At 41.9% G+C, this 25387-nt stretch overlaps 1 protein-coding gene across 1 annotated transcript in view; it reads right to left on the bottom strand.

The window, feature by feature from the left end:
- Window positions 1-25387, bottom strand: part of Efhb (EF-hand domain family member B) — a 59400-nt gene that overhangs the window by 16247 nt on the left and 17766 nt on the right. Inside the window, exons 6-8 of the mRNA XM_028890197.2 lie at window positions 9066-9195; window positions 2399-2482; window positions 1723-1790 (exon numbers count right to left, since the gene is read on the bottom strand). Coding sequence (XP_028746030.1) covers window positions 1723-1790; window positions 2399-2482; window positions 9066-9195 — 282 coding nt within the window. The remainder of the gene's footprint in view (window positions 1-1722; window positions 1791-2398; window positions 2483-9065; window positions 9196-25387) is intronic.

Here is a 25387-nt window from a genome sequence, read left to right as displayed (position 1 = left end):
CTCTCTCTCTCTCTCTCTCTCTCTCTCTCTCTCTCATTTTTGAGTTAGGATTTCTCTTGGCTAAGGATTTACTTAGAGCAGACCATTTGCTCACATTGTGAAAAGCCCTGAGTTCAATCCCATACTGAAGAATGTTTTTTAGACATGCCCTCTTACTCTATTGGCTAGGATATTCTCAAACTTGAAGCAATCATCCAGCCTCAATCTCTGAAATGCTGGGATTACAGAATAAACCACTATGCCTGACTAGGGTGCATTACAGTTTAAACGTTTCTAAAGCTGGATCCCATGGATAAACAAATGTGTTACTGTGCATAGTGGTGCCACCCTGTACCCCAGGATTTGGGAGGAATAGATAAGACATAGTAAGTTAGAGACCAGCCTGATGTACTGCCTCAAATATCACAAAACAGTTTCTGATTCTGTAAATTTATAGTGTGGCCTAAAATCTGTACTTTTTCTTATTTATTTTTAATATTTTATGCATATTAATATTTTCCCTGCATGTGTGTCTAGTGCCCACAGAGGGCATTGCATCTCCTGGAAGTGAAGTTATAAATAGTTGTGAGCCACCATGTGAGTGCTGGGAATTGAACCCCAGTCCTCTAGATAATCAGCAAGTCCTCTTAACCATTGACCCATCTCTGCAGCCTTCATTTCTTTATTTAATGTTCTTACTGAGCAAGAGCAATAGCTGAATGGTTAAGGGCATGTTCTGCTCTTCCAGAGGACGAGAATCCAATTCCCAGCACCTACATCAGATGGCTCACAACCATCTGTACCTCTAACTCCAGGGAATCCAACTCCTTTGACCTCCAGGGGACCTGCACACACATGTACATATACTTACTTATTTATGTATGGGGGGAACTGGGGACATGTGCACAGGTATAAGCACTCACAGGCTCACAAATGCACCATGGCACTCATGAAGAGGTCAAAGGGCAACTCTTGGGAGTTAGATCTCTCCTTCCACCAACCATATGGGTCCCAGGTACCAAACTCAGGTTGTCAGGTTTGGCACTGAGCCATCTTGCCAGCCTAGATTTTGCATTTTTAAGAAGCAGAAAGAGATCTCCATTTCATGATGTAAGCACAACATTGAAATTAAATAAAAAGCTACCTTATCTCACTGAGTTTACTTAATATGTTTATATTTATTTTCTAAGTATAAGTCCACTTACAGTATTCATGATAAGGCCTTTAAACTGTATTAGTTCAAACATAACATGAAGAAAATCTTTCTTATATATCATTAATGCTATAAAGCTTTAATGTTTTAATATCAGAAGTTTGGAGGAGTTGGAGACATAGCTTAGTGGTAGAGTGCTGTGTCTAGCATGCACTAGGTCTTGAGTTCAACTTCCAGCGCTACAGAAAAAAATGTACATATGTATGTGTATGTGTACATATGTATCTACATCCATGGTGAATGTAACACATAGCTTTCTAGAGATGTTTTTCAACAATTTATTTAGTATGCATCCATGGTCATCATGCTGGGCAGTAACAAGACCCCAGAACCCGCAGCCCTTTAGAGGGTTTTGGGGGAAAGCAATTATTTCAGATATTTCAACACAGGCTAAAAGCATGGGGGTTAAGAGAAAAAGAGACTCTCCAGAAAGAAAGTCACACCCAGGGCCTGAGTGTGGGCTTCTCTAAGAAAGCCACTCCTTTAATAGGGATATATTTATTTGTCAAGAAGAAAATTCACATATTTACCATATTCCTCAGGCAGGAGGCAAGCTCCAAATGTGTGGCCTGGGGTGACGTTCATAGTTTCTGCAATGCTATAGGAGAAAACAGATTCCTTAGTTAAAATTGCCACCATCTGAAGCTGAAAGCTATATATGTTCGCCTTAGGCCCTTAACAACCTACAAACACTCCTATAGACACACTGTGAAAAATCATAGGGAAGGCACCAGAGTCGTGTCCGTTTGTATTAACAATGGCTGAAGGTTTTCCCTGCAGACCACTCCAGAGAGAGTGAGAGAGAGGGGGGGGATTCAAAACAAATATGGCCAAAATATTTTTTTTTTGATATCCCAGAAATAAAGCTTTACACAGAATTCTCTCTCCCTCTTCTCCAATCTCCTGGTAGCCCAAATGCTGTAGTCAGTGACAATACTCCATTGATGAACAACAGGGGGATAATTTTCTTATTCAATTAAAAACAATTTAGTAAAAAGCAAACAAACATATGGTTTTTCAATGTAACCCAGGTTGGCCTCCAATTCAATAATATAGCCAAGGGTGACCTTGAGCTCCTGGTTCTCCTGCCTCTGCTCTCCAGTACTAAGATCGCAGGTATGTGCCACCAAGCCCAGCACCCAGAAGACCACAGGACCATTCAACATGGAACAAAGACCGCTGACAAGGCCTCAAGCTCAAACTCACGGGTCTAAAACTCTTCCAAGTTTGTGTTGAAACTTTTCCTTGAAGTCATCAACTCTTTTAGATATAATTTTAGCTCCTCGTTCCCTACAAAATGAGAAAATTGTCAGGTATCTTTATTATTAAAATGTAATTGAATGCAAAATATTCACATATTAAAAAGTATCATATTACTGTGCCTACAATGAACAAGTCTCAAAAGACATTTCCATGTTTAACACTACATTTATTGATACTTCTATCACATACTCTATAATAAAAATATATTTGGTAGATGGCAGACAGCATGTTCTGTGTATAAAGTGGGGGTATGAACTATCCAAGGTATGGCTGAGGGAAAGATTTTTATAGTAGATATGAGGGAGAGTACAGCCAGAGGCATCTGGAAAAGTCCAGAACAGGAAAAGAAAGTAGTGGACTGAACATGACCCACAGATTGAACAGGTCCATGAGAAGAGAGAGAGGAGTGGGGAGCGAGAGAGGAAGAGAAAAGCAAAGGAAACGGGGGGTCAAGAGAGAGGAGGCCAAGAAAGCACATGGCCAAAATGGCATAGTTATATAGAAATCCAAATCTGGGGCAAGGGAAGCCCATGAGCTGGAGAAATTTAAGGTAGGGGACTGGTGAGAAGAGCTGAGAGGAGACACAGGTACTGAGTCAGCCAGGAGGCCCTAAAACACTTTGGTATGCTAATAGGCACCACAGTTAGCCATTTGTCCCTTCTTGTTTTGGACCTGACAATCTTGGAGATTTAGCTCAGTGGAAGAACACTTGCCTAGCATGCATGAGGCTCAGTTCAATCCTCAACACAAGAAGGGGGGCAAAATGGCGTAGACAAGCATAAGGAAACACTTTGGCAAAAAACATAAAAATGTTTTTAGGCAGGGCAGAAAGGCAGATAATATGGAACATATAATATGGGGAAAGGTACTCCCTATAGCATCCAAATTCCTTTTATGTAGAGATATATGAAATAAGAATGTTAAAAGAATAGTGAACCACACTTCAGGTCTAACCATATACAGCCTTACTCCTATCCCAGTTGTAAAGTGCTTATTTCAAAGAATGTCACTAAGAAACTAAAAATGTTTACCTAAAAATTTATCTTGGAGGCAAGCTCACCTTAGGATTCGCACACATATTGTACCCACACTTAACAAATGTTTTAAAAAAAGCACATTTGCTTCCTTGCACACCCTTATTTCCCAAGCTTTTACTTTGTCTGCTGTTGTCCTACTCAATGTCCCCTCAGTCCCTGACCTCATTTACTGAAGGAAAAGGAAGAGAGAGAAACAGTTCCTTAGCAACTCTTTAAGGCAGAACTTCAGAAGCCACCAAGTCACATATACAAATATTGTAAAGAGACTTGAGCAAGATTCTTCCCTGAGAAGGCCACGCCCACACCTGGGTGAGTACTGCCTTCCTTTCCTATGAGCCTTTCTCCTAAATCCACCCTTATATTTATGTTGAAGTATCTTCTTAGGGGCTACAGAGGTAGCTCAGAGGATGAAGGCAAGAGGATATGAGTTCAGATTCCAAACAGACACATAAAAAAGCTGGGTCTGGCCATAAGTGCCTTCAATGAACACTGGACAGGGGGTGGGGAGGCAGATCCCACGAGCTCCCTCTGGCCAGCCAGTCTGCCAAAAATGGTAAGTTTCCATTTCAGTGAAAGATACTGTCTTGGGGGAATAAGGTGGAGAATGACAGGGAAGATACCTGACAATGTACTCCTCTGACCTCCACATGCACTTGGACAGTTTTACACATACACTACACATGTACGTGCACATGCACACACACACACACACACACACACACCACAGAAAACATACATAAATATCACAATTTTTTAAAATGTTTTAATCTCTCATAATAAGCTCAAACTCTGCTTCTCATACCAAATCATCCTGAAATTCTTCTCTGTGGCAATGTCAAGAATGCCAGCTTCACTCAGAAAAGAACTCCTCAGGCTGACATGTGTTTCTATGTGGAGTTGCGTCCCTCCCATTCCCACCATGCCCCTTTATCTCCATCTAAGAATCGGTAATAAAGAGGCACCCCACACAGAGTTTAAAACTATGGGAAGCAGGGCTGGAGATTTGACCCTGGGTTAAGAATATGCGTTGTTCTTGTAGAGGACCCAGGTTCAGCTTCCAGAAGCCACATGGGGGCTCACAACTGTCTGTAACTCTAGTTCCCAGAGATCTAAAGCCTTCTTCTGCTCTCTGTGGACACACATAGTACACAGGCATACATATAGGCAAAACACCCATATACATATAAACTAATGCTAATAAAACACCTTTTTAATTGTGGAAGCTAGAGCAGTGGAGCACCTATGGTCAGTCAGGAGGCTATGGCAGAGGACTGTGTCAACCCAAGAGACAGGAGCACAGCCTGTCTCTCTAAGAAAAAGGAAGCAGAAAATATGTGCATTTATATCACACACACATTTGTTGAGGGCTGGGAAAATAGCTCAGCTGTTAAAGAACTTGCTGCACAAACTAGAAGCTGGAGCTCAGGTGCTCAGAATACACATATTAGCATGCCTATACTAGTTTCTGAAGGGAGACACGGGATCCAGGATCCCTAAAGCCAGCTAGCTAGGAAAACTAGCTGTCAGTGAGCACAGGATTTGACTGAGCTACTCATCTTCAAAAAATAAGGACAAAGAGTGATCAAAGAGCATTACCAACACCATCCTAAGGCCTCCACATATGCACACACATATATGTGCCTCCTCACACATGCACATGTGCCACACACACATATACAGGAAAAGAAAGAGGAAAAAACTCTCTCTCTCTCTGTGTGTGTGTGTGTGTGTGTGTGTGTGTGTGTGTGTGTGTAAAGATATATAACTCAGTCGTTCATGAAACATTATAGTCTCATTAGTTATAATAAAAAAAATCCAAATATTCAGTCAGGTGCATACAAAAAGCCTTGCATGTATTTTAGGCTCTGGTTATGAAGACTACACAGTGCTAAGTAACGATTCATAGTAACTTCTGAGTAAGGCTACAAAGTCTGGGGACAACTATTCAGTCTTTGCCTGGGGAGCCATGGTAGAAATTAAATGTTAATGGTGGTCAACGTAAATTGACAGGATTACGGCTTTTATTGTATTGATTTTCTGTAGTATGACTTTGTTACTTCTATAATCATTATCAAATAAGTAAAATTACAGCACTATTAATTAATGACATTATAAATTCCCCCATTGAACACAGAGCCTTACAGTTCCTCTGCTTTTAATAGCATTTCCTGATTGTTCACATTTTGAGCTGAATTTCTAAAGAATCTAAAGAATAAATTTGTGGAGAAATAAAAGGAGAAATATAACGTAACCCATCTCTTATTCCTGTCCAAGTAAAAGAGACGGATCTGATGAGAGGACCAGGAACCATAAAGAGATGGCCACAGCCTCCAGGCCAATAGACCCATGCAGGGGTAGGCCCAGCTGCTGAAGCCACCCTGCCAAGGTTCTAGCCTATCACCAGGACTTCCCCAGCTTCGTGAACTTAGACAAATGATTAGCTTCAAAGTATTCATCTGGGAACTTAAGTACTCCAACCTCATGATGTTCAAGATGGGATTAAATTAATAATAAAGAGAATGTTAACAGACTTTGTCTTTGTAGCTGAGAACTGTTATTATAGGAACCACACTGCCAGAAGAATAGGTGGCTGGACACCCAACTCCATACTCCCTAAAAATGGCAGAAATCAGAGTAAAGTCAGGTCTTCCCTGACACCCAGGAAAGCAGGCCAAGTGCATTGCCCACCTATGGATGCTTTAACAAGTTACCACAAACAACTTCAAACAACCCAACTGTTCTCTAACAGCTCTGTAGGCAGCTGTCAGTCAGGAGGTTAACATGCTCATATTTTCCCCAATGGGAAACCATTCCTTGCTCTTTCCTGTGTCTGTTGGCTGCTGGTATTGCTGGTTGGTGTCTTTGGTTAGAGCTATGTCCCTCCAGCCTTGGCCTACATCTATCTTCAGAACACCATCTCTTCTGAATATCTTTTCTCTTCAGCTTCTAGTCTCCCTCTAAACAACAACAACATCCTCATCCTCTTCTTCCTCCTCTTCCTTCCTCTTTCCTTTCCTCCTTATTTTTGGATGAGAAAGTATGATGGCTAATCTTGTTTGTCAACTTAACTGAATATAGAATTTACTATAACACAAACTGATGACACTCCTATCTCCTGTGAGTGACTTTTTTCATCAGATTATTTGAAGCAGGAAGGCTCACCCTAAATCTGGGCCATACCTTCTGGCAGCAGCCCATGCAAAAGGACATAGAAGAAGAAAAATGATTTTTGCCTGCTTACCCTCACTCTTACTAGCAAGATCATCTGTTTTGTTGCTGCTGTATTCCTTCACTGGTATTAGAACCAGCATCTTTGGGATTCCAATGTAGACTGAAGATCAGCATCTCTCCAGAAATCCTCCAGGACTCCAGCACCAGATTGGGACCTCTGAACAATTATCTGATTCTCAGTTTCCCAGGCACAATACAGTCATTGTTTGACTACCCAAACCACATCCTGTAAGCCAATCTAATAAACCTTCTATAAGTTCATATTGAAAATTCCAACTAATATAAGCAGTGTGATAGACAGTTTTATGTCAACTTGACACAAGCTATATAGCCCTCTCAGGAGGGGAGCCTCAATCAAGAAAATGTTTCCTTAAGATCAGGCTGTAGACAAGCCTGTAGATCGCTTTCCTAATTAGTGATTGGTTGGGGAGGCCCCAGCCCATGGTGGGTGGATCTATCCCTGAGATGGTGGTCCTGGGTTGTATAAGAAAGTAGGCTGAGCTAACCATGGGAAGCAAGCCAGTAAGTAGCACCCCTCCATGGTGTCTGCATCAGCTCCTGCCTCCAGGTTTCTGCCTAGTTTGAGTTCCTGCCTTGGACCTTGATTTCCCTTACTGGACTGTGACTCTGTATATGTAAGCCAAATAAACCCTTTTCTCCCAAAGTTGCTTTTGTTCATTGGTACCAGAAGTGCAGTGTTACTATGACAGACCTGACCATGTGTTTTTGGAGGGATTATGAAAGGACTTTGGAACTTTGACCTAGAAAGGCCACTGAGTATTCAAATCTTAGTGATCTATTCTGTGAGAGCTTGGAAGATAAAAATGTTAAGAGCAATGAAGATAATGAAGGCCTGGCTTGTGAAGTTTCAGGGGGAAATTTAAAAGTCCCTAAATGACTCTATCAGGATCATTTGCTATTTTGAGTTAAGAATCTTTGATTCTGGTTAGCTGAGGCTGAAGAATCAGCTGTGATTAACAAGATACCAGAACCACTGAAGTGAAATCTTTGCTTTAACTGGTACTATTGATGCTGTTCAGCTAGAGCTGAGAAATTGGTAGTGATTAAGAAGAGACCAGCATCACTGAGGTGAAATTTTCTGGGAAGTGTTTCCTCAGAGACAGCACACAGAAGCTGTGTTCCAGAGGTGGTCAAGGTTGTACCTTATGCTGGCAGCCAAACTTGGTTTTGAGTCTCCCAGGTGGTACTAGTTTTGAAGGCATGAAGGGATCATGGTGAAAAACTGAGGCTTGGCCCTGTGAGAGGTCAGGAGAGGCCATTGGTAAAGGTGCAGATGGAATAGCAATGGAAGCTTCAGGATTGAAGAGGTTATGAAGAAGATTGAAATTTTGCACCAAGAAGAGAGCCCACCAGAAGCTACTGGTGAATATGAAACCCAGTTGCAGCAGAAGATGCCAGTATTGAGATGCCAATACCATGGAATGACCACCAAGAACAGCAGCAGCCATGGACTGCTGTGAGCTGGAGCCTAGAAGACAATGTGTGCTGCAAAGAGTAGAGCTAAAGAAGTGACCCAAGCCCTTTGCAGAAGCCCAGGAGATTGTGTGTGAATCCCATATACTGGACACTGAGTGATGCACACTGTTGGAGTTTGGTTTCACTTTAATCTGATTGTGAATTTGCCCTGGTTCTTCCCTCTTGAAGTGAAAAGGCATTTGACTTATTATTTTATTTTATTTATTTAATTTCACACCCCAACCAGTTTCCCCTTCCTCCTCTCCTCCCATTCCCTCTCCCCATCTCTCCTCTACCCCATCCCAGCCACTCCTTTTTTGTTTCTGTTCAGAAAAAGGCAGGTCTCCCATGGGTATCAACAAAGCATTGCATATCATGATGTCTCAGCCTGTGAGGTGCACCTGCATTTACATGTGTGTGTGCGCGTGCACACATACACACACACACACACACACACACACACACACACACACACACACTTAAAAATAGAATCTAAAGCAACAACAAAAATAAGTAAAAGCTAGGGTATGTCTGTAATTCCAACACTGGAAGGCTGAGGCAAGAGGACTGCCATAAATTCTAAGCTTCTATAAGCTTCAGAGTGAGTCCCTGTCTAAAAAACAAGTCATGAAGTAATTTCAGAACAGCACAAACAAGAAAATAGTATCCTGGCTATCTCTAAAGGAACAAGACAGAATGGTGGTAGAAGTAAAGAAATTGCAAGATCTGTTTTTTCTATGAATGTTATGTTGAATCATGTTGACATATTTAATATCTCTTACAAATAAATTTTAAATAGGTAGTTATTCAAGTGCAAATGCTAAATCTCTAAGATTTACTGCTGGACCAGGTATAATCACACTTACAGTTGTAGTTCATGGAGCCAATGTAAAGTTTTGGCCATGGTGCGCCCATCATTAAAATGAGGTGTTGGGACTCCATACAAGTCAAACCTATGGAAACTTTGTGGGTTATACTTTCGGTTCTTTGCTTCTCCTGTGGGCAGTAAGAGCAGGGAAGAAGACTTCTGAGTTAAGCACCAAACCAAACCAACCAAACAAACAAAAAAACACCCTATCTTAGGGAAAGCACACTGTGTTCTCATCAGTATTGGATGAGTGGGACAAAGACCACAATTGTACCCATATAGGGAGCTGTGCAGACTCAGCTACAGATGACAAAGACCCTCCCCTGCACATGCTGCAACACCATGGGATGTTATATCCAGAGCTCCTTGTGTTAATGTAGCCAGGTGTTGTAGCTCATGCCTATAATCTCAGTACATAGAAGCTGAGATAGGAGGACAGTGAGTTCCAGGCCTGCCTGGGCCACACAGTGAAATCATATCTCAAAAGGCAAAAACAATAAAGTTGGAAAATCCTAAGTAAACAAATAAATAAATAAGTAACCTAAAACCACTAAGACTAATAAGTGAATTTAGGAAAGCTGCAGGACACAAAATCAACATATAAAATTAACTGGGGATCTCTGCAACTACCAGGGCCGGCAGACTGATGATCCACAGTCTGGTTCAAGACAACTCAGTAGTCAGTGTTGGGTTAAATTTCTACAGTTTAACATTGGACAGTTCATTGCAGGCATATTTAAGTACAGTACAATTTAGGGGAAAAAATTTGATGTAACACAATCCTGTGTGCATAAAGAGGCATAATCACATCAAAACCCTTCTCAAAGTATATATCATTTCTTTATGAAGATAGATTGTAGGAGACCCACTCCCATTTTTAGACCAGGGTACTCTTGAGGAGGGAGAAGTGAGAAATACTTAGATAGAAGGACAGAGGGGAAAGAGACAGATAGAAACACAGGATAGCTCCGGAGGGCCTGGATCCTTATCCACCAGCCCCTTCTGTCTCTTCTAAAGGGCTTTTTAAAGGAATGCCAAGGGGTGGAGCAAAGACCTCCCCTTAGCACATTCAAGTGCAGACCCTTCCAAACACCTGGTAATCATGCACATGGTCAAGCAATCCTCTAATGCATCTCTGCTAGGTAGAGCAAGCTCAGATCTCACTAGGAACCTTTGTGGGCCTCCACAATAGGTTCCAGAGACAGGCTACAAGTATTATCTTGAGGGCCCTAGGAAGGATATGGTGTGGTCTCAGACATACAGATACTGAAGAGGTCATCTGGGCTATTAGCCACCTCTGGTCCTTCTTGCGGGCACTTAGTTATGGCCTGTCCCTGCAGATATCACAGATCACCTGGCTATTAACTACCTCCATTCCCAGCCTTCTGGATAGAAAAATAGGATATACATCTCTCCCGTTAAAGAGACTATCCTGTGTGTTTAACAATCCTAGTGTCCCTAGTGCTTCTCCATGAGTGCAAGGACTTTTGTGCTCCCCAAAAATAACTACCCAGAACAAAGAAAAAAACTGACAAAGCAACCCCTTTTACAATAGCACCAACTAACCAAATACTTAGGAATAAACTTGCTTTTTTCGGTTGCTGATCGGCTGGCTGATCGGCTGCTTGGCTGGCTGGTTGGGTGGTTGGGTGGCTGGGTGGTTGGTAAAGCTGAAACTCAAATGCTTAGCCCTGCACCCTAACAGGCAAGCTCTCTACCACTAAGCTACATCCCAAGCCATTGTTTTTCTGAAATATGATCTCACTATGTTGTCCAGGATGGCCTCAAATTCATGGGCTAAAGAGATCATCCTATCCTACCCTCCTAATAGCTGAGGCAATAGGCCCCACACTACCACACCTGGCACTTAGGAATAAATTTAGCAGAGAAGGTGAGACTTGTACACTGAAAACTACAGAACATTGTGGAAAGAAAATATAAAAGCACACATGGAAGGATATTCTTTGTTCACTGATAACATTAAAATACCCATACTGGAACAGGTGAAATAGCTCAGTGGATAGAGGTACCTGCCACAAAACGAGTTTGATTCAAGGACATATATGGTGGAGGGAGAAACCGAACTCAGAAAAGTTGTCCTCTCATCAGATACTCATGGGCACATGTAAATACACACACACACACACACACACACACACACACACACACACACACTCACATTTTAAATGCCCATAATCCCCAAAGCAATACAGAGATTCCAACTTCTATCAGTCTCAACAGCCTAGTACTTAGATGGAGGCAGAAGAATCAGTACATTTTAAAACATTTTTATTTTTATTTATGTATATATCTATGTATCTGTGTGTCTGACACATGTGTGTAGATACTGTTGGACTCTGGAAAAGTGCATTGGATCTCCTGGAGATAGAGTTATAGGCAGTTGTGAGCCACCCAATGTAGATGTTGAGAATCAAACTCAGGTCCTCTGGAAGAGCAACAAACATTATTAATGGCTGAGCCAGCTCTCCAGCCCAAGGATCAGGACTTTAAAATTGTGTGTGTGTGTGTGTGTGTGTGTGTGTGTGTGTGTGTGTGTGTTATTTTAATTATGTGTATGGAATGTGGTATGTACATGTGTCCATGGAAGAAGCCAGAAGCATCAGAGCACTTGCCTGGAGTTACAGAAAGTTGTGAGCTATCATGGGGTGCTAGGAACAGAACCTGGGTCCTCTGAATGAGCAACACAGACTCTTAACTGATGAGCCACCTTTTCAGCCCCAGGATCAGGATTTTAAAGTCATCTTTGGCTGCACAGCAAGTTCAAAGCATCGTGGGATACGTAAGACCCTGTCTCCATAAATATATACATAGAATTATATGACAAAGGCTGGAGAAGCAGCCCAATAATAGAACTTGTGCTTTGAATGTCCAAATCCTACTAGTCAATTCCCAGCAGCAAAGTATAATAAAATAAAACAAAATTATATTACAAAGCTGTAGCAATCAAAACAGTATGAATTGACTAAAAAACCTACACAAAAGAGAGTATAATGGGACCACTGCAATCACAGCATCAGGAGGCAATGGCAGAAGGATTATTATGAGTTTAAGTCTAACCTAATAGCAAGACCTTGTCTCAACAAAACAAGAAATGTGCTATTGGCATAAAGGACATGTATAAAGAGAGTGAATGTTCATGCTTGTAAATCACAGTACTCAGGAGGCCAAAGGAGACTTTGAGTATAAAACCAGCCTGAGCCACATAGCAAGAGCATGTTCAAAAATAACAATGAAATGGATTTAGCCAACACCCCACAAAAATATTCCATCCAAGAGACAGAGAATATACATTCTTCCCTGGTACTTGGAACTGTTTCTAAAATTGGTCACTGTTTAGACCCCAAACCAAGCCTTAACAAATACAAAAATATTGAAATAATTCCCTTCATCATACCAGACCACAGTGACATAAAACTAGAAATTAACAGAAGACTAACCTCAGATATTACACAAATACTTGGAGACCATACTTTTGAATGAGCAGTGATTCACTGAAGAAATTTTTAAATTCCTAGAATCAAATGAAAACAACAGCACGGACCACCAGAATCTGAGATATAGCTGTCCTAAAAGGAAAGTCTGTAGCCACAGAGATCATATTTTATAAAAAATCATAGTTGGAAGTCATGATGCAGCCCAAGACTTGGAAGGCAGAGGCCAAGTCTACATAGCAAGGAATAGGCCAGCCAGGGTTCACAGTAAGACTGTATCAAAAGAAAACAAATTCAGTGAGACAACCAAAAACACAGCTCAAGGTTCTAGAAAAAACAAACAAACAAACAAAAAAGCAACTAACCACAAAGCAATAAACGCCAACCAAGAAATAATAAAATTAGGGCCAAAATTAATGAAATGCTAATGAAAAGAATATATAGAGTTAATCAAACCAAGTATTGATTCCTTGCAAAAATCAACAAGACTGATAGGTCCCTAGCCAAACAAATCAAAAGAAAAAGAACACAAAAATTAATAAAATAACAAAAAAGAAGAGTAACTTGGTGGTGGAATTACCTAATATGCTTAAGGCACTACATCCAATCCTCTGTACTGCAAGCAAAAGTAATAATAAGTGGATTTAGTTTTTGATGAAAAGAAACAGGAGTTATTATAAGCAACATCAATGAAATCCAGAAGGTTGTTAAGGTATATTTCAGAAACTATATTCCAAAAGGCTGGAAAACTTAAAAGAAATGGGAAGTAGCATTATTTGCAGATGATATGATATAAATATAAAACCCTAAAAACTCCATCAGGAACCACAGCTGATAAACACTTTCAGCAAAGTAGTAGAATACAATATTAACACAAAAAAAAATCAGTAGCCTTTCTATATACCAATGACAGACTGAGAAAGAAAGAAGGAAAACAATACCTCTCTGTCTCTGTCTCTGTCTCTTTCTCTCTTTCATACACACACACACACACACACACACACATAATGCAGTGGCCCTATTATACTCTGCTTTTGTGTAGGTTTTGAGTCAATTCATACTGTTTTGATTGCTACAGCTTTGCAATATAATTTTGTTTCATTTTTATTATACTTTGTTACTGGGAATTGAATATATATATATATATCCAAGCAAATAAAAGACATAATAAAAATTTTAAGTCATTAAGGAAAGAGATTAAAGGACATATCATAAGATGGAAAAAATCTCCAATGCTCACGAATAGGTAGGATTAATGTAGAGAAATAGCTATCTTACCAAAAGCAATCTACAAATTCAATGCAATCCCCATCAAAATTCCAACACAATTCTTCACAGATCTTGAAAGGACAACTTTCAGATTCATATGGACACACACACACACACACACACACACATACACAAAGAAAAAAAAACAGGATAGCTAAAACAACCCTAAATATTAAAAAGAACTGTTAGAGGTATCACCACCCCCAATTTCAAGTTGTACTACAGAGCTATAGTAATGAAAATCAGCACAGCATTGGCATAAAAACAGACACATTGGTCAATAGAACTGAATTAAAGACCTAGACATAATTCCACGTATTTTTGGACACATGATATTTGATTTTTAAAAAAAAGCCAGAAATATACATGAGAAAAAAAGACAACATCTTCAACAAATGGTGCTGGTCAAATTGGATGGTTGTATGTTTAAAAACGCAAATAGATTAATATCTATCACTTTGTATAAAACTCAACTTCAAATGGGTCGATGGCCTGAACATAAGACCAGATACCCTGATCTGATAGAATAGAAAGTGAGAAATAGTCTTGAAGTCCTTGACAGAGGAAAAGACTTTCTGAACAGAACACTGATAGCACAGGCACTAAGAACAACAATTAACAAATGGGACCTCATGAAACTGGAAATCCTCTGTATGGCAATGATACCATCATTCAGACCAAGAGGCAGACTACACAATGGGAAAAGATCTTTATCAATTAGAACAACAGATTTAGGTCAATACCTAAAATATATAAAGAAGTGAAAGACAGGACATTAAGAAAACAAATAACCCAATTAAAAATTGAACTACAGAAGTAAGCACGAAGTTTAGAAAAGATGAAACACAAAATAGCTGAGAAACAAAGAAATATTCAACATCCTTAGTAATCAGGGAAATGCAAATCAAAACTACTCTGAGATTCCATCTTACACCAGTTCAGAATGGCCAAGATCAATAAAACAAATGACAGCTCATGCTGGGTTGTCATTTGTACAGTAAGGGGTAAGGCTACGGGGAAAGGAGAACACTCCTCCATTGCTGATGGAAGTGCAAACTTGTACAACCACTATGGAAATCAATGTGGTGGTTCCTTAGGAAGCTGAAATATATTTACCTGAAGATCCAGCTATGCAACTCTTGGGCATATACACAAAGAACTCTATATCCTATTACAAAGGCATTCACTCATCCATTTCACTGCTGCTCTATTCATAATAGCCAAAAATTGGAGACAGCCAGACATCCATCAATGGATGAATGGATAAAGAGAATATGATGCATTTACACAATGGAATATTACTCATCTGTTAAAAAAATGAAATTCTCAGCCGGGCGGTGGTGGCGCACGCCTTTAATCCCAGCACTCGGGAGGCAGAGCCAGGCGGATCTCTGTGAGTTCGAGGCTAGCCTGGGCTACCAAGTGAGCTCCAGGAAAGGTGCAAAGCTACGCAGAAAAACCAAAAAAAAAAAAAAAAAAAAAAAAAATGAAATTCTCAATTAGATGGATGGAGCTAGACAAAAATCATTCTGAGGTAACACAGACCCCAAAAGATAAATATGCTATGTATTCACTTATTTATGGATGTTAGCTGCTAAGTCTTCAATAATTGGTTACTATCCATATAATCACTGAGGTAGGTATAGACTAAGGGATTGAGTGGGGGGAGGATCTCCCGAGGAAGGGGAAATAGAGTATATAGTTACGCATGGATAAGGGGTGATCTGATGGAAGAATTAAATGGAGACAATGAGGAAAGAGGGGGGATGAGGAAAGTAAAACTGAAACTAAGGGCCATTTGAGGGGTCAAATGGAAACCTAATACCATAGAAGCTTTTCAAAATAAACACTTTTATGAAAGAAATGTAAATGGAGTCACCAAATAATTGAGAAGACAGTGCCCCAACTGGACTTTTCTTGTCACCAAATGAAACCTCCAGTGTCAGGGATGGGTTACACCTAATTGAGTTGTTGGCCAAAGGGGCCTCAGGGAAACCACGAACCCAAGCTATTTCCAAGGCTATTGGTTGTTCTCCACAAACTGATGGTAAAGCCTTATTGTTGAAGACAACACCTACACAACACACTGAACACAGAGAAATGGAGCTGGTGGCGATCTAGAGCCTTTACCCCTACTGACTAGTACTCATGGTCTTAGAAGGTACTCTGTAAGTTATCAAAGGACCAAGGAAAACACCAACTGAGCTACAAACCCTGAATGATACACTGGTGCAACGGTGGCACAAATATAGTGGAGAAACTCACCACTATCTGACTGGATTTAAGAGACACTCCATGGAACCCATTCCTGACAATGCTAAAGTGGCCAAGAACCTGAGACAGGCCAGAGCCTAGGAGAAAACCAAATACTATTATTCTGCCAAAGAAATATAACAATGAAATGGCTCCTAACGACTTTCTGCTATATCCATTGATTAGTGTCTCATTTAGCCATCATCAGAGAAGTTTCCTCTTGCAGTAGATGGGATCCAATATGGAGACCCACAAATGCACAATGTGCAGAGAATGAGAGACTTTGGAACAGTCAGGCCTAAATAGGAGGTCTTCATCAAATCCTTCCTTTCAAGGATCAGGGATCTATGCAGAAGAGAAGGCTGAAAGATTGTCAGAGGGAAAAGAGTACACCAAGAAAACAGTGTCTTCTAGACACAACAGGACTGATGCACATATGAATGCACAGATACTGTGGCAGCATGCACAAAGCCTGCACAGATTTAAGCCAGATAGGATCCCAGCACTGAGAGGTAGAAGTAGACATGAGTTCCCATCTCTAACCAAGAAATTATCTCCAATTGACAACTACTTGCAAAGGAAAAATTAGCTTTCTCTAATGGAGTCTCACTGGGTATATAAACCACACTTAAAGGTAGGCCCAGCAGAAGATGACCAAAATAAAACAAACTCAATGGTATTTTTGTCTCATATTGGTCTGCTTGGGTATTTTTTTTTTTATCTTAGAGTCTTTTGCTTACACATTATGGTTTATGACTTTTTGTTTTTATGGGTGTGTGTGTTTCTTTTTCTTTTTTCTTTTTATTCTGTTTTTTTTTTATTTGCCTGTTTTCTAAACATACAGGGAAAGAACGCATAGAATTTAGTGGGTGGGGAGGTGAGAATGATCTGTTGGAGGGGATGAAGGGGGAGGGGAAATCATGATCTAAATATGTTGTAGGAAAAAATTTATTTTCAATTAAAAATAGTGAAAAATGTAGTGTGATCCTAATTAGTCTTATTAATAAAAACCTGGAGTCAGATATCAGGTGAAAGCTGAAAGATCAGAGAAGCAGAGCAGCAGCCACTAGAGACTACTTACCTCTACAAATCCTCATACCGAAAGGGGGGCAGAGATCCTGTCTCCACCCACCTTATATTCCTGTCTCCATCGCCCAAGTGCTGGGATTAAAGGCTTGTGCCACCACCGCCTGGCCTCTATGGTTAACTAATGGCTAGCTCTGCCCTCTGATCTCCAGGTAAGACTTGTTTTTCAGAACACAAACAAAATATCATACAACAGCAAAAATGTGCTATAGATCCTAATATGAAAAAATATTCTATGCAGCAAAATGAATCAACTGGGATTATATTGTAGGGCCCTGGCCCTCCCATCTTGAGTAAACTGTTGCCTGCTTGCTGACCTTGACCAGATGTCCTTCCTATGCTGATTCCCTGATGGTTTCCTTATTCCTGAATGCTCACCAGAGGTTCTTTGTTTGTGTATCCTGCATTTGGTGTAAACAGCTTAGATGCAAGAATGTAGAACATTCGGTAGCGAACTTCTGCCCTCCGGGGTTCCTCCATTGTGCTGTAAGCCTGCATTTAAGGTTTCCTCCCTCTTTCAATAAACGGCATTTGGCATTCTGCTGGGGCGAATGACTCGCTGTTTCTTGTTTCTATTTTTTAATCCACAGCCCCTCGCTCGGACATGGTAAACAGGTGGTGGTAGCGTGGGTACTACCGCAACATATTATAAAAGTATATATACATATATATTGTACACTAAAGTACACACATAAGCCAAGCATGGTGGCATATACCTGTAATCTCAGTAAGGCTGAAGCAAGAAGATTCCTAGTTCAATGACAGCTATACAGTGAGTTTGGGACCAGCCTAAAACACATAGGAACCACTGTCTCAAAACAGAAAAAAAAAAAAAGAAGGAAGAAAAGATTGGACACTGAGAAATCTTTTTGAATACTAAGTATTTGTATATAGTCTGTATTTATTCAAGAATTATCTATCATTCCAGGAGTTATTTAAAGTAAGTGTATTTTAAAGATGTTGCAGATATTATTGCCTCTGAACATTGTCTCTAGTGTACTATTTTGAGCTTTATTTGTTTATTTATTACTGAAACAAGGTCTTACTTAGCTCTGGCTGTCCTGGAAATCACTCTGTAGACCAGGCTGGCCTTGAATTCACAGAGATCCTCCTGCTTCTACCACCCAAGTGCTGGGATTAAAGGTGTGTTCCACCATGAACAGCTCATTTTTATTATTTTTAATTATGTGTCTATGGGGGAGTACATGCACATTGTTGTGCCCAGATCGTGACCCCCAGAGAGACCACCAAAGATGAGCATGCCGGAATGCAAAAGCAAGGTTTAATTCTGGATATCCAAAAGCAATACAAGCCTAGGCAGGGACTTCGTCCAATACATCCAACGCAGTGGAGGCTGGAGGAAGTGCCCACCTGTCTGCAAGCTCAGTTTTTAAAGGGAAAAGTCACAAGGTTACATCATTTAGGGGTGCTAGTATGGATACAATTCTGATTGGCTCGCTTCTAGGGACTTCTAGAAATTACTTCTAAGGGAGTGGTTGCCTGCCACCATTTCTCATTGGCTGCCCTCAGGTGGGGGCATTTCTTTGGTCAGTTACCCTGGAAACCAGGGAGAGGACATTCCATAGTCTGGCAGGCATTACCTTGTGACTGTCTTGTGACTCTGTACTTTTACACTTCCTGGTTTCTGGAATCTGAACTGACTGGTTTCAGTATCTAATGGCCTATTCCTAAAAGGAGAAATCTTAGGCCTTAGTTTTAGGGTGAAAGCATTTTGGTCTTATTTCTAAGATGGCTCATTTTGGTCTCACACACATGAAGGCAGGTATCCCTGGAGGCCAGAAAGAGGTGTTAGATCCCCCTGGAACTAGAGTTACCAATGGGTGAGAACTGCTCAATATGGGTTCTGTGAACCAAACCCTGGCCCTCTGCAAGAGCAGTGCATATTTTTAAGCACTGACCCATCTCTCCAGTCCCTTAAATAATCTTAAATGTATATCCAATTCCATGAAACCATGAAGCATCATATCCTATTTATCCAAACCTAGATGGGTCAAAGGAATTCAATGGATAAGGGCTAGAAAAATGCTCAGGTTACCAACTGTGGTTATAGTGGGCTATATGATACATTTACCTTTTCTTCATTTTTAATGTCCAGACTCTCTACAATGAGTTTAAGTCTCAGCATGAAAAATAAAGTAACTCTGATTATGTAACTTTCAAAAGGCTAATGTACTTTCCATAAAAATCAGCAGAATGAAGACAATTTTGAACTTGTTATTGTCCATTAGAGCTGTTCTTAGTACAGTTTTAATACTCGTGTGTGTGGGTGCATGACACATGTGTACATGTATATGTGTATGATGTGTTGTGTGATGTGTGTGCATATATATGTGCGTGTGTTCATATATGTGGGTGTGCTGTGTCGTAGCATACATGTAGAGCCTTAGGTTGCGTGTTGGTCCTCACCATATACTTTGTCTGAAACAGGGTCTCCTTGCTGTTTTCTGCCACTGCATAGCCAGGCTAGTTGGCCTGTTATATTCTAGACATTCTCCAGACCGGAGTTACAGACACATATTACTCTGCTCAGCTTTATGTGGATTCTGAGGATTTAAACACAGTCCCTCACACTTGTGTAGTAAGCACTTTACCAACTCAATACATTCAGTCCTATTCTAAATAGTTTTCTTTTTTTATGAATTAATTTTTTTTCATTTATTTTACATCCCAACCACAGTTTTCCCTTCCTCTTCTCCCCACCCCCACCTCCCCTCTGCTCCCTCCCATCCAACTCTTCTCTGTTTCTGTTCAGAAAGGGGCAGACCTCCCATGGGTGTCAACAAAACATGGCATATCAAGCTGAGGTAGGACTAAGCTCCCTTTGTATTAAGGTTGGGTAAGGCAACTCAGTATAGGGAATAGGTGAAGGGTTCACAACACGCCCCCACAGTCGCATATACCAGGCGGACACTTCCGCCTAGCCAATTCCAAGTCAAGATAGCCATTTCTGGGTCAAGGCGTCTTGCGTGACCAGGATCCATGACGTTACATGGCCACGTAAGTGCGCAACGTGACCATGTGATCTACGCACACGCGTGGAGTAGTGACGTGACCTGGCCACGCCCCCAGCCAGTTTTTAAAGTGGTGCACCATATTCCCGGTTCTCTCTCTTCTCTTCTCTCTTCTCTTCTCCATGCACGTGTCTCTCCCACAGGCCTGCGCACTCTATCCCTTTATCTCTAATAAACTCTTATAAGCAGATTCTGTCGTGTTTTGTGACACTTCCTTGCAGGGTAAGAACACAATGCAGCTAAATAACTAACATTTTGGTGCCGAAACCGAGCGGGCGCTTCCGGGCGCCCTGTGCCTGGAAACCCGCGAACCGGGTAATCTGCTCCGTACGTGACAGACCGCTCTCCATTCGCCTGAACCGCATCCAAATTGCATTGAACACCGCTTTCTTCGATTGGTGAGTCCCCCCATTTTTCGGCCAGCGTAAACGGTTTCCTGAATCTGTGAGGCCGACCGTTGATCGTCCGGCACCTCACACGTATTCTTGAGACCGGGGGAGCCCCCGACCACAGTCTTCATTGGCTACGGTCGGCCCCTATCAAAGGCCTAACTTTTCTAGCCGTCTCCCACGTCTGCAGCCTGAGATATTTCTCACATTAGGGCCACCGCTGTTGGTGCATTCTGGGAGCCACGTGAGGCCGGCAAGTCCATCTCCTTGACGAAGGGGCAAACGCTGTCTGGATTCCCGGGGAATCCTTTCCCTCACCGTGGAGGGGGCCACTGCTTCGGGCTGACGAGTCGAAGAGCAGCCTGTGCCCGGGATCCGCCCTTGACCCTGGGGATGCCTGAGGTCTTGGCTCCGGATCACGTTTATTTTTTATTTTTTTTTTATTATTTCTCTGCCTCCGCTGCAGACATGGGAAACAAGACTTCCAACCCTGTTAGTCCTTCCTCTCCATTAGGCTGTCTTGTTGAAGCTTTAAAACCTCTCAGTTTAATGCCTTACATAAAGAATTCTAAGCTAACTCGTTTATGTTCAAAAAAGTGGCCAAAGTATGCTTTAGAGAATAACAAAACATGGCCGCCTAGTGGCTCCTTAGATCCCGATATTTCACGGGAGCTATCCAATCACTGTCGGTGTTCAGGCAAATGGAAAGAGTTGCTTTCTTCTTTCTCAACGCTAAACTGTCTCTTCTCGTTTCCTTCTCTCCTGCTCATATGCTCCTAGCTATACGTAAACCAGAGGATTCTCTGACTCCGGAATCTCTGACTCTAGATCTTGCTAAGGAACCAATGATTAAAATTCATGTTCCATTCTCTCTCTAACAGAACTCTCTCAGATAGAAAGTAAGCTGGGTTCTTATACATCTAATTCTGCTTCCTTTATTAAACAGTTTCAATATATAACTCAATCTTATAGTCTCACCTTTCATCACTTCCTGAGGAGCTTAGGCGAGTATGGGAACAGGCTAGGACTCATGCAGACGAAATTCATCAAACTAACCTTTCACACCCCCAGGAGCTGAAGCGGTTCCTGACCGGGAGCCACACTGGGACTACAACACCCAGGGTGGCTGTCTAGCCAGAGATAGATTTATTACCTGTCTCCTGACAGGTCTCCGTAAGGCTGCCCTAAAACCAGTAAATAATTCAGGATAAGGACGAAAATCCATCTATTGTTCCCCAGACCTCCCCGACTAAAACTTAAGCATCTGGAGAGCAAGGCTCCTGACCCCACGGACAAAAGAGTCATCTGTGGCATTTAAGGTGTGCCAGGGAAGAGATAAAAGCCCGAAAACAAAATTGCCAAGTGTTGGCACTTGCTGACTTCCAAAAGCTGTTGGGTCCCTGTTTTAAATGAGGAAAAGGCCACGGGCTACCGAATGCCCTGCTAGGCCTTGTTAAAAGTGCCGCCTAGAAAGACAAAGAGTCAGCTGACTGCCCCCAGGCACCAAGATGCATGGGTACATCAAGCTAAGACCTCCAACAAACCTAGGCTTGGCTACAGACATGGCAAGGAACCCAGAACACAGCAGGGAAGTGATCCATTTCTTTCCTTCTGGACACCAGAGCCACTGACTCAGTCCTGGGAGTTTTGGGATGCCACCTCTCCTTTATTGTGGGGTACAGAGGACAGCCTTACCTGCCTCATCAGACACCGCCATTTAATTGTATTTTCAGAGGCATCCCTCTCACACACACATTCTTAGTGGTGCCAAGCTGCCCTGTACCTTTAATGGGGAGGGATCTCCTAGCTAAGGCAGGAGCGTCCATTTCTTTTCGCTCCACACATTCGCCTCATCCCAGACATGCCAGCAGCTCTCCTACTTCTCCTCCTAGCCACTAACTCTACAGACTCCAAATATCCTCCTGTCCCACGCTGCTATTTTGAGGGAGTGTGGACTTCTCACATCAAAAGGGGGATCCGTATCTAACTCAGGCCATATAATGGCTATGCTGGAGGCTTCCCACCTCCCCAGGGCTACAGCTCGATTTTACCCATATGCCCACCATCAGGAAAAGTTAAATATCTCCTCAGACCAGTTCTAACACCAGGTCTTTTTTCCAAGCCTCCAACTGTTCCAGATAGCCTGTTAACTCCTCTTTTATGTCACCTAAGGTCTATTCTATGGAGCTATGCGGACTGCTCACTGCCTCAGCCATGTGACAATCCTTGCCCATCTCCAATACACATTGGGGATCAGGTTCTTCTCTTTCCTCCAGGCCAGCGCCCTTTACCCCTTTACCCTAAGTGGCAGGGACCCTTCAAGGTAATTCTTGTAACCCCCACAGCTGCTAAACTCGAGGGCTTTCCTCACTGGGTTCACCTGTCTCACCTAAAACCTTTTATCTCACCTCCATCCCAGAAAAATCTCTCTTCATATACAGTGAAACAGGGCCTCTCACTCTCAAGCTCCAGAGGACATCAGGATCCACTGCCTTGTCACCAATTCCAGAGGAATAAGGTATTACCCCTCCCTTTCCCAACCAGGGCCACACAGAGCCGGAGGCAAAAAGGACCATCAAAAATATCCAGGCAGTAAGGAATAATGTAATACAACAATTTATCATTGTTCAATACTCAGCAACTGATCACCTGTGTTTCCTAAGTGTTAACCTAATAAGGGAAACAGGTGCCTTAAATGAACTACCTCCAGCAAAGCTTGCCTAAGGAAAACAGGTGCCTTAAATAAACCACCTCTAATGAGGCTCGTCTCAGATAGAAATTAAGCAGAGTACTAAGGCCAGATCTACCTCAGGTAAATGTCACATGCCTCTATCTGGGCAGGCTAAATCTACCTCAGACAAATGCCAACTCCAAAATAAAATAATAATGATTCTTTCTCTCTAAGCTCTTTCTATGTCAACAGTATCTTGTTAAACAGAAGGTCCCCAGCAGCAGCACGGGAGGTCCCCAACCACAGGACGAATGGACAGCTGCAGAACGAGGAGACGGCAGAACATCATTCCAGGACCTCCACCATCATCCCAGGACTTCACAAGATACCCCTCATCCCCCCAAGAGCCAACCAACGCCCACTATTCAGCTGGAAGCAGTCTTTGAGAGAAACGTCGCCCCCATACCCAGTCAACCACAATTTTTTCTTTTTTAAAAAGGAAAGAGTCGGGAATGAAGGGTTCACAACACGCCCCCTTGGTCGCACATACCAGGCAGACACTTCCGCCTAGCCAATTCCAAGTCAAGATAGCCATTTCCGGGTCAAGGCGTCTCGAGTGACCAGGATCCGTGACGTTACATGGCCACGTAAGCGCGCAACGTGACCATGTGATCTACACACACGCGAGGAGTAGTGACGTGACCTGGCCACGCCCCCAGCCAGTTTTTAAAGCGGAGCGCCATGTTCCCGGTTCTCTCTTCTCTTCTCTCTCTCTTCTCCACGCACGTGTCTCTCCCACGGGCCTGCGCACTCTATCCCTTTATCTCTAATAAACTCTTATAAGCGGATTCTGTCGTGTTTCGTGACATTTCCTTGCAGGGTAAGAACACAACGCAGCTAAATAACTAACAATAGGTTCCCAAAAACCAGCTCAAGTGTTAGGGACAGGTCCTGATCCTACTGCTAGGATTCCCACAAATAGATCAAGCTACACAACTGTCACACAAATGGAGAGGGCCTAGGTCAGTCCCATGTAGGCTCCCTAGCTGTCAGTCCAATGTCTGTGAGCTCCTATGAGCCCAGGTCTAAATAGTTCTTAAACACCCACCAATTCACACATGCACACACATACACACACACATACACACACACATACACACACACACACACACACATTTAGTCATGGTTATCTTTTGTTTTTATTGTTTTGTTGTAGATTATTGTTGCTTTGGAACAGAGTCTTATATAGCCAAGGATAGCCTAGAAGTCCTGGCATCAAGTCATCATGGCAAGCTCCAAATTAAATATTCCTACCACACCAAGTATAATGACACATTCCTATAATCTCATTACTTGGGAGCTAGAGAGAGAAGAATCAGAAGATCAAGGCAATCTTCAGCTGTGGACTAAACAAGGCAAAATGTGATTTTCATAAAAAAAAGTGGGAGGGCAGGAAGAAAAAAGGAAAGAAAAAAGCAGGTCAGGGAAGCAGAGGGAGACAGATAAAGAAAAGAGTCAAAGGCATCAGAAAGATACTATGTTCAAGTGAGCAAGGACAGTAGCAGTTGTAGTCAGAGGTAGAGATTATCAGGCCTTGGGAACACATTAAGAAGTGTAGGAAATAGCAGATATTAGTTGAGAAAGAAGAGAATGGCAGATCCCAGATGGAGCTTTCTCAAGACCCAAATCAGAGCCTAATTCACTTCTTTAATCTATCAAGACTAGCATTCACATATTTTTTAATTGAGTTGTATTTTACAGCAATATCAAATTTATAATGTTGGTCCTTAAAATGATTCTAGTACTGTGATGTCATTACATAAGAACATTTAATTCTTGTGGGCTGCAAGAATATATTATAGAGATTTACCTGTGTATTATAAAGCTATACTTTGACTGACAAAGAGTCTGTCAAATGGGAAGCCATTTATCATGGATATTTGGTGTTATGAAGCCTTAATATTCAGCTGTGCCTTGCTATGAATTTCTTGTGGGCCCATATATTACTAGACCATTTGGCAAACAGTTCAGCTTCTCAGACCTGCTGAACCTCCAGGTAACTAACTTCCCTGCTGAGCCTAGGAGACAAGCAAGCTGGAGATGCCTAGCTTTGCTTCTTGTGCAAACTGAGCTCAGACCATCCCCTTCCTTCAGGCCTAGGGGCATGG

Source organism: Peromyscus leucopus, chromosome 16_21, assembly GCF_004664715.2.
Source record: "Peromyscus leucopus breed LL Stock chromosome 16_21, UCI_PerLeu_2.1, whole genome shotgun sequence".
Lineage (NCBI taxonomy): Eukaryota > Metazoa > Chordata > Mammalia > Rodentia > Cricetidae > Peromyscus > Peromyscus leucopus.
The sequence above is the reverse complement of the archived record's forward strand: the minus strand, read 5'-3'. Positions and strand labels throughout refer to the sequence as shown.